General features: G+C 39.6%; 1 protein-coding gene across 1 annotated transcript; it reads right to left on the reverse strand.

Annotated features, from left to right (window-relative positions):
• Positions 1–1,704: 1,704 nt before the first annotated feature.
• Positions 1,705–10,575, reverse strand: vax1 (ventral anterior homeobox 1; the record flags this gene model as incomplete). The annotated part of the gene is made up of 3 exons (XM_084321771.1): positions 1,705–2,241; positions 7,381–7,568; positions 10,362–10,575. 3 exons carry the CDS (start codon positions 10,573–10,575, stop codon positions 1,705–1,707), a joined length of 939 nt encoding a protein of 312 aa, XP_084177897.1.
• Between the last annotated feature and the right edge of the window lie 781 nt (positions 10,576–11,356).

Here is an 11,356-nt window from a genome sequence, read left to right on the forward strand (position 1 = left end):
ATAACAGTAATGACATTTATCATAACTGGATTATCATCATGGCAACATGTATGAAAGAAAATAAAAAAAACAAAAAACACACAATTGGCTTTGTTTATAGCCATATACATAATATATATGCACATTTGTATCACGTTTCACAAATTTCAAGATATTTCACAACAACAGCACCAAAGAGCTTTGATTGATTTATCACCCCTCTAATACATTCATTCATTATTTTTGCAGATATACTAATAATCTATTAATTACAGACGTGAATAATTTACAATAAAATAACAATTTTAAGGTACATTTATCATTTTCCTATATTTTTTTTTTCTACTACAATAATTCCATTCAGTCTCCTCATGCATCTGCCTTCTTAAATCTTTCACAAAGGTTGCAGATCTTGAAAATTACATACTTTGGGGAAAAAAGGTATTATGTTGCCTTAAAGATTGCAAAACCCTCTGTGTCGGTCAAATTTCAGTATTCAACAATGCAAGCAGCTTACTTATGTTCAAAAGCTTTACTCAGAACTCCCTCCTCCTGCCCCCCCCCCCCCCCCCCCCCCCCCCACATACTGTAGTACTCAGCACTCACAAAGAATAGAAACTGTAGGATAAAGAAAACACACCCTGGTATCAAAATCACAGAAAAAAAAAAGTGGAGTTACTGCATCTTTAAGATATGATCGCCATAATCTGTGTGGACTGTGTTAAAAAAAATCATATTTGGGCAAAATCCTCACAAAACCCATTTAGAAAACAATTAACACGGAACAATTAACCTATCTGTACTGTTATAACAATATTTAGTTTTGGCCCCCAAAAAATTAAGCAAATACAAACAGATATGTTATTGTAGCAGAATATGGCAGAACACCTGTACATGTAAATCTAATTTACATGTCAAATGTGTTGTGTTTCGCCATGACATACGCCTTACAAATATCTCCAAGGACAGAGGGTGGGGGTAAGGGGTGGGGCTACGGTAACACATTTTTGACAAAGGGCCTTGCTTCAATTTGATAAAGTTGTACTTTAAACCGTTTTTTTCCACTGTCATCTGTATTCCACAAGCTTAGTGCTTGATATCATCGCTCTCTGTCTCTCTAAAACTACACACTGCAGTGACAAATCTACCCAGCACAAGCAAATAATAAAAACACAAAATCAAAAATGTACCATCACTTTACACTCTCGATCACCACTCCAAAAACTCTTGCTACTGTATACACTACGCACTACTTTTCTCTGGGAAGCTGTACTTTTGCGGTGTGAAGCAGGATTATTCTCTGGGCTCTTTTGTATTTTGGATAAATATATGGGACAAATAGTTTAAAAACAGAAACCTTAAACACCCTCACAATCTCAGAAATGTGTTCTTCTAAGCATTTGTACCAGACTCCCAAAATAGGGAAACTTGTATTATTTACAAATAGTAAAGCGCTTTGGATAAAAGCGCTATATAAATGCAGCCATTTACCATTTACCATTTAGTGCAACATCTTTCCAGTGCCACCCTGTGTTTGCAAGAATGAGCATGTGTATATAAGTCTTTTTCTCTTCATCAAGAGGTGCCAGATATGCAACTGGATTACATGACGACTACAGGACGTACAGGACAGAGAAGGAGATTGAGCGAAACAGACAGTAAAAAGCCAAGAAAACAATAGAAACCAATCCAGAGAGGGGGGGGGTCCATATTAGTACAAAGGAATCATTCCAGAACGTTCTTGTCCATGAGCTCTTTGCCATTGGTCCGAGAGTAAGGTTCAAAAGCAGAGGAGCTCAGGTAGCGGGCCGAGAGTTCCTGCAGGTTTCCGGCCAGGGAGCCGGCCATGGAAAGGGGGTTCGAGGACATGCGGTTGGCCACGCCGCCGAGCAGGGAGGGCATAGGGAAGCCGAACAGGCCGTGAGCCGCCGGGGAACTCTGGAGACCCGCCACCGTACCCGAGCTGGTCACTATGGGGAGAGGGGGGCTGCCGCCCGCGGTCCCCGTGCTGCCGCCGCTGCTGCTGTTGCTACTGCAGCCGGGCGGGCGCAGGCCGGAGCCCAGGCCGGAGCCCAGGCCGCCGCAGTGGGGCAGGAGGCCGGGGAGGCCAGGCAGGCCGGGCGGCGTGAGGAGACGGCCTTGCTCCAGGAGTCTGAGGACGCTGCAGGTGGCGGCCGTCTCCGACACCACGGAGCGCAGCTCCGAGTCCTTCCCCTGGTCCTTCTTCTGCTTGGTGCGCCGGTTCTGGAACCAAACCTTTACCTGGAAAAGGGGCGAAAGGAACATTAGTTCAAAACCAAAACAGACGTACAAATAAAACTAGACAAGAAGAAAAGAAAAAAAGGTACCATGACTTGATCAACACTTCTTCTGCTACACTTTCCTTTGATTTATAAATACACAAAAAAAGAGCATTGCGGGTATATATATATATATTAAAACATAATTATATGATTTGTTCATTAGAACACGAAACACAATTTTATTGCTTGTTAAAGTTGTGAATTTAACTCAGGAGTGATGAGGAGCTGAACAACAGTGTCACTATTAATGATTAAGGAGTCACATCAGAGCCTGACTTAAGGCAGCATGCGTCATAGATTTAATTGATTCAATCAAACCAACCATTACATTGTCTTTGTGGAATGTTTTTTTTGCAACATAATACCACCTCACCCTCCGTCCTTTTCTCTCTCTCTCTCTCTCTCTCTCTCTCTCTCTCTCTCTCTCTCTCTCTCTCTCTCTCTCTCTCTCTCTCTCTCTCTCTCTCTCTCTCTCTCTCTCTCTCTCTCTCTCTCTCTCTCTCTCTCTCTCTCTCTCTCTCTCTCTCTCTCTCTCTCTCTCTCTCTCTCTCTCTCTCTCTCTCTCTCTCTCTCATGAGCACATGAGCACTGCAGCATGATTGTGAACACACACACACACACACACACACACACACATGCATACACACACACACATGCATACACACACACACACATGCATACACTTACATACAGTTTGTGGTCTACCAGGTAAATAGACTTATATTCTATTCTAGATTATATTCAAATGCATGCGTTTCATTCACAATCATGGAGAAGAAGGCCCACTGTTCTGTTCTTAACTGCCTATAGGCGGAGTCAATCAAACCAAGCTTAAAAATAGCTTTCACATGCAAACTACTGTACTACTCATCCTTCTCAACTTCCATACAGTAAAACTGTGTTTTCTTGTTGTTTTTTTGTTTCACCTTTAGGCAAGCCAGTTGAACTTCTCTGCTCACATCGCAGCGACAACCAGAACCTGCCGATTCCTCCTGAGCAACGTCAGAAGGATCCGCCCCTTCCTGACAAAAGAATCCACCCAACTCCTCGTCCAATCAACAGTCATCTCCCGCCTCGACTACTGCAACGCACTGCTCGCTGGCCTCCCGGCCACTGCCACTAAGCCTCTTCAACTCATTCAGAACGCAGCGGCCCGCCTGATCTCAAACCTACCGAAGTCGGCCCATGTCACCCCACTTCTTAGGGACCTGCACTGGCTCCCCATTGCTGCACGAATCCGCTTCAAGGCCCTCGACCTAGCATACCGTGCGGCAAAGGGAACTGCTCCCGCCTACCTCCGGTCAATGGTCTCTAACTACACACCCTCAAGACCCCTACGCTCTGCTTCTTCTGGCCGCCTCAGACCTACTCCTATCCAAGCTCCGGGAGGGTCATCAAAGAGAAGTCGCCTATTCTCAGTCCTTGCCCCACAATGGTGGAATGAACTACCCACCCCAGTTAGGACAGCCGAAACACGTCCAATCTTTCGCCGTCGACTAAAGACGCACTTCTTCAACCATTATCTGAATTAAAAAAAAAAAAAAAAAAAAAAAAAAAAAAAATTATCTAACCCTAACTAACCATACTGTCATGCACTTGTCCTAATAAACTAACCTACACTGTAGCACTCAACACTTTGACGAACATTGTTACTCAGCTGATAGAGTTGTGCCCTTCCTGATGGCTTGTCGTACAGAACTTGTAAGTCGCTTTGGATAAAAGCGTCAGCTAAATGACTAAATGTAAATGTAAATGTAAATGTAAATGTAAGCCAGACAAAAACAAATCCTTCTTTACAACGGTGGCCTGGTAAGAGTGTAGAGAGTGAACTGGGACTCCAGACTGGTTGGTTGGTTTTGGGTCCTATGGTGTTCTTTTGAAATGGTCCCGATCAGAAGAGGTGTTCTGCTGCACATTTGTTGCACATAAAAAAAACGAACCATACCTCATAAACAAATCCATTATTATTATGCTGGTCAGCCATTTATTGGACATAATTTTGAGTCCTAACAAACATAATCATGTGAACAAACAATTATCATCTTCTCGTCTCCACTTTGGCTTTCACAGAGTTTACAACATACTACTGAGTTGTCCAATTCACTGTCTGTGATTAATTACACGCTCCTGTCTACTGTCACCTGAATTATGCATATAAGGTATTTGTTTAGTATTACAAAATTACTGAAAGTGAAAATAATAACCTTGTGATGATAAGAAAAACACACATTTGAAGAAATATGGAAACATGTCAATAGAAACTGGCAAATCAGGTATTTTCCTGGTTCTGATTAACCTCGTTCCCAGCTTTATCTCGAGAGATAAAGCCTGGTAAAGCACTACGGCCGAAAGTGGGAATCAGGTAGGAAGTCCCGCCCCTGAAATCACGACACGGTGCTCATGACAATGTATTCCCCCCAGAAACAACCTCGTTATCGCCTCCCTCGACAGGCTGACAGACCTGCTTGTTGTTTGTTTCGCTGGGGACTATAAACAGATCAGGGGGTGCCCGGAAACCGGAAAGCCTGTAGCCGGTATTTCTGTATTTCCGATTCACATTTTAGGAGGCATAGCTTTACCACCTAGGTTCTGATACAATCAGGCGGACCAGGGTGCGGCCACTTAGTGTGGATCAGAGGCTGATTACGGTGTTCACACCCTACGGTTCGATTCAACTGGATTAAACAAGGAAGTTGTCAAAGTATGTTTGAGCCTAATGAGCCTGGGTTCCAGGATGACTAAAAATATTTTAGCCTAGAATTTAGAAACCTTCTACAATCCGGGTTGTAAAGTAACTCATTACAGATACACTTATCTGTTGTTATTATTAATTACTAATATGATTGTGGAAATATGTACAGTATAAATACTGCTGCACACAGACCCGCACTGAGCTGTTACATAGCCTCTACAATACAGGAAATATGTTTTAGCCAACAATATAGTATTATGCCAAAATGTACAATCTTAAAACAGGAAAGGAATTTCCCCAAAGAAAATGTATTTTGCACTATTGATAGATCTAGTTAAACTATTACAGATATTACAAGACATACAAGCAACACAAGCTGATATACAGAAGTCTCCACAGTAAATGACACACACACACACACACACACACACACACACACACACACACACACACACACACACACACACACACACACACACACACACACACACACACACACACACACACACACACACACACACACACACACACACACACAGACACAGCAAATCAAGCACACAAACCACAGGTCACTATGTTCACAAAGAGACAGAAAGCCTTTGACTGTGTTGTGGTTATGACAGCAATGTAAACATTCTAATTAAACGTCCAAGTTAAATTTCTTGATTTGTCAAACACCATTTTGTGATTCTGAAATATCCATATTTCTACTGATTTATGCAATTTCATATTCATCCAAATGAGAAGGGAATACGATTTCTGTGTCAGAAATCTTCTCTGTGTGTTTATATGTGTTTTTCCATCTCGATCGAGTCTTCGGCAATCATACCTGATTGCTTTCATACGGCCCATAATTAGAGTGCACAATCAGTGAGGAGCTTCTGACTCATCGTTGCAGCTAGTCCAATCACATTTGAATATTGCTTTCTTCTATTTAACAGCTGGATTAATACTTCAGCAACTGTTAACAACTGTTTCATCTCAGATTTTTTTTGCTGCTTTAAACAGGCGACATGCCTATAAGAACTGCTCAAAAGAAGACAGAATTTGTAGAATTATGAAGAACAATAAAATCCCTAGATAATTTGTTTATGTTTCAAATATGAAAGCAATTATGATAAAAACAGCAAAAACTGTTATAAATACAAAAGATTATCAAGTCAAGTTACTCCCAAATTGTATGTGAATTTTGTACAGCATGATCTTATCTTTTTTAAATTATTGTAAAAAAAAATACGTTTTATGCGTACTGTAGGCGTCACTTGGTGATGAGAGAAGGACGTGTTCCTTGTGACCAAAGCGACGCTGTGAGCCGAGGCCTCTCACTGACCTCTGCTCGCTTAGTCTCACTGAAACATTCATGGCGTCTGCTACAAACATGTACACACAGCAAATGAGGCCGACTGTGCCATTAGCCAGCTTGCAGGATCAAATAAATAAATAAGGATCCTGCCGCATAATATGAGAGCCAAGGCTTTGAAGCAGACAGTCAGATCTCCCTGAAGTAAAAATTATACATCAGAGGGTGACTATAGGTTTGCTGTATCGGGTCGGCACAAGCAGACACAAGAGTGCAGATACAGTTCACCCACAGAGGGGCGCAGAGCGACCTTTCACTGACCCCGCAGCTATAAGCATGAGGTGGAATAGCTCTTTTCTTTTTCTTTTTAGATGGAAGAACATTCCCCCCCTCCCCCGCTGTATAAATGAGCATGTATATGAGATTAACACTGACACAGCAGTTATATCTACGGGCAGGTTACTTATGTTCAAGAGGAAATAAATGAAAACAGGAGTATGAGGTTATACCCTCCTCCGCTCATGACCTACATTGAAATAGCTTTTTTATTCTGAGCTGTTTAGTTGCATATTCATTTCAAAATGTTAAATATACATCTTAATTGCTGTTATGCAACCGAAGAAGATGCATTATGTCAACAGATATAATTATAGTTATCTCTAATCGTGGTCCAATATTGAGTTTGTCAAATTTGAAATCTACTAGACAATTTCACCCAAATTGCATACAATTGACTGGGATCGGTAAATAAAACAAATGCATTATATTCCCAAGCTAGCCTGAATGCATTTGAACTTTAGGTTCAACACACAGCCCTTTATATTTGCGGGTTTTAAATACTGTACAAAACCAATTTATGCTATCCAAAACCTGCATACATAAAGACAGGTGCAATATCATATTAGAGTGATCTTTATAGACCGTCTTAAACCTGTAACATCACTTCAATAATAAAGAAAATCGACTGCATGCTAAACGCTGCATTTATTTACCGAGCTTTCAGTCCACAGACCATCAGCGCTGGCAATGCATATTACATTATAACAGGATGTGTCTTGCATACAGTGTATGTAATGTAGGGTCATGCACAAGACATGCTTCATTACCTGAGTTTCAGACAGATTGAGCTGGCGGGCTAGTTCTGTGCGCTCTCTTCCAACCACATACTGGCACCTCTGGAACTCCATCTCCAGGCGATACAGTTGCTCAGCTGTGAAGGAGGTCCGGGTCCGTTTGGGCCGGTCCAAATCCAGTCCCTTTGGCAGAATGATCTCTCGGATAGAGCCTTTAGCATCTAGAGGGAGAGCAGATATACACAAGGGGGATTGGATTAAGCAAAGTACAGCAAAGCAATTTGAAACAATACAAAACAAATAACAGAATTTGACTCCAAATTACCTTGCCTTGCTTTTTTGGGGAATTGGAGGAAAAAACACAAGCTGCTGATGAAACACATTTGAAACCTAGATGCAGATGCTTGTGATCCATCAACATTATCATCATAATCATCATCATCATTATTATTATCATTCTCATCATCATTGCAATATTATCACTAATCATTTTCCAATATTGAGAGTTCATTAGAATACACATTAAAAAATTAAGTTCACTGGATAATTCTAACCCAATTGCATATTAGCAAGATATAATATTACTTTGAGAACATTTGGAAATAAATAAACTATAGTAATTTAAAACCTTGTAATCCTAATCAATAAAATGTACCTACATATATTGTAATTAGTGGATAACTAATCCTGAAATATCCATTACACTTCTGATATTTACTGAAAAAGGAAGAAATAAGGTTTGAATTAGGTTTACATTTCTTTAGTCTACATTAGACATAGGCCTATATTTTGGATTGATAGTTATGGGTAATTCCATAAATAATAATAGTAATAACTTTATTTGTATAGCACCTTTCATACAGGGGATTGCAGTTAAAAGTGCTTTACACCAGTAAGAAATAAGACATAAAATCAGTGTAAAACAAGCAGCAAGAGCAAAGCATAAAGTGGGATAAAATAATGCAGATATATTAATCAAATCATATCAGAACCTCACGTTCCAATAGGCTTCTGTAATCTGTTACAAAACATGATAAAGGTTAAATCTTATACTAATTAACAAGATCAATTATTTACAACAAAGGTATTGAATTCAAAATTCCAAAATAAAATGTGATGCACTTTCATTTATGTAATATAATGAAAATGTGTGTGATTTCATAAAATCGAATATGAAATTTAATGTTTCTTGCCGTGCACAATGGAGGCATGTTTTGTAGGGCTGACCTTCGATTTTTTTTTGGAATTCGAAGCTTCGGGGCCGAGATTCGATTTAAATTCGAAGCTTTCTAGATACTTTTTTTTTTAAATAAATAATTATAATATTTTCTTTAAATTTTTAAATTTTTATTAATTTAAATTTTTTATGTTGTGGGACTTGTACAGCACTTTGTTCAACCTTGTCAGTGCTGTAAAGTTTAAACCTTTTTAAATCTTAGAGAAACAAAACACTTTGCTTTCATGAAATATTGTAAGCCGTCATTTGAGGCTTTATAAAAGCAGCACAATGAACACAAATCTGTCAGTGCCGAGTCCGACCTCATCTTAAATAACAAACAGCATTGCTTATTGTAGTTAACAAAGAGAGGAAAAGTTGATTTTGCACAAATCAAAAAAGAAAATAATCATATTTTTGTCTATTGTGGAAATATTACAATGCTGTTACTGAGATAATTTTTATGTTTTCTTTTGATAAACAACCTTCCTGACCAACACTACATTGGACAAATTAAATAAATGAAGTGTCTGCTTAAGGCCAAATGCCACTCAGAGAACTAATATAACACTGCAAGTGCACACGTTTACCGCTGTTGGTCCTAAATACCTCTAATACTGCAATATTTCAGATATTTTCTACTTTAATATTTAGGTTTTAATATATGCATCTCAGAAGGTGTAAATAAGGATAAAGTATACAAACATATATTGAAATCTTAAAATGCCTGTGAGTATTCATACATTTAAATGTACATGTGTATATTTATAATTAGCATTAAACAGATGTGAAATCTAATTTAACTAAAATCAAAATACTATAAGGAGTATTATACAATAACATGGCTAAATATAGTAATTTTTTTTGCATGTACTCAAATCAATCCAAAATGCATATAAAGAGCTTTCACTAATAAATAGTATGCATTGAGAACTAATTGCTTTAAAACTAACAAACGAACAAACAAACAAAAAAGAACAATTATAATGTTCCTATAATAATACTTTTTTTTTTTTATATATTTTTTTTATTATTGCAAGACAAAAATTATTAAAAGTCAGTACTCAACACACAATGCATAATGAAACTTTCATTAAAGGTGGTTAAAATATATGCAAGTACAGAAACAAGATAAAACAAAATTAGTCTATAATAATATTTTAACCGTATACAGTGTATATCCAGCGAAATTACAATTATATAAATGTTAGTATATAATATACCCCTAATACCTATTTTCTAAAACCCTACACACATATGCTCCAGCTCGAACCCCCCCCCCCTCCCGGACCCCCTCTTGGATAGTACCTCCATTATCCCTCACTCCTAACCAGACACTACCATTATAAGCTAGCTTTTATTCTCTCCACCACTTCTAACCACACTATAATAATACTTTACTTCCTTTCTTTTTGTGTCAACATCATGTCATACTGTCACCCAAAAAAATCCCAAAAACCTAAAGAGCACAAGCAAGATAATAAAAATAAATCAAAACCAATAATATACTATGGGAAATTACAGTTAAAGGGAGCACTTTGTCATACATTTCTATTGATTATATCCAACTACTAACTTCCAAATAAGTACGAATAAACAAATCGTACCATACACTATCATACCAAAAATCAAGCAGTCTTAGCTAATGATATTTTATAAGCATGATTCAAAGCTCTCTTAACACCAATAGGCTACATCTTCAATTCCCCGCACTATGATCACATTGTTAAAATCATCTTGTTTCTTACATACGGATGTGTGTATTTACAAATAGCAAGTCATTAGAAGAACCTCTCACCTCGGACGAGTATTCTCCGGCAATAGTCCGGGTCCCCTGTGCTCCCCCTGTTCTTCTCGCAGTTGTCCACCGTCCCGGACGGGGAGAAGGACTCCTGCTGCTCCTTCAGGAAGGTTTTGGAGAGGCTCGCCTGGGAGTCCTTCCCCTCTTTCGTCTCCTTCAGTCCGTTCTTCAGAACCATTCCGTCCATGTCTTGGTTGTACCTGACCTCCATGCTCACTTATCCCCTTGGAGTTTACGCTCGTCTGCCTCTGTTTTCCCCTTTGTCAGGTGGAAAAAGAAAGAGATCATGGAGAATATCGCACGGCGCGTCGTCTGGATCGTGTTGGGTTTTCGTTGTTTTTTTTGTAGCGCCTTCTAATGCAGCAGAGAGAGCTACCTAATGTTTGGGGGGAAAAGACACTTCCCTCACCCAACGAGGACTCCTATTATTGCTGACCAAACTCACTTGCCCAGTGATCATGGACTTCTCAGTGACTTCGACAGCGATTTAATGCCCCCCTTGACTCCTTACATAGCCATCAGGTTGATAGATGATCTCCAAATAATCAGAGCCATGGAAGCACGCTCGCAATTTCAATTGATTACGGTCATTTCGCTGCCTCCACATTTGCGTAACCTCATGAATACACTAAATTGTTTGGGGAAATAGATCAGGTCTTAATGGATGGGTTTGCTCGACCCGTCCCCCTCAGTATCCCGCTCTCAGCCCAGGGAATCAAGACAAATGATTGGTCTCGTCTCGTGACCAAACCTCCCTGAACCCCAGACAACGCACAAAATCACAGGGGTACGATTCTTCCAGGCCAGAAAAAAGTTTCCGGGTGCTTCATTCTTCCCTCTGCAGGACATGGCCGGCCATGTTTACCCCCCGGCTTTTCACACTGCACCTGATCGCCTTGGCACGACAGCTAACTTTGATCATGTTTACGTTTGGGTCCCTCGCCAATCAACGGTTTTCTGCAACACACAGCCTTCACCACTATGGCGAGTGG

Source organism: Notolepis coatsorum, assembly GCF_963971535.1.
Source record: "Notolepis coatsorum genome assembly, chromosome: 9".
NCBI classification, from domain to species: domain Eukaryota; kingdom Metazoa; phylum Chordata; class Actinopteri; order Aulopiformes; family Paralepididae; genus Notolepis; species Notolepis coatsorum.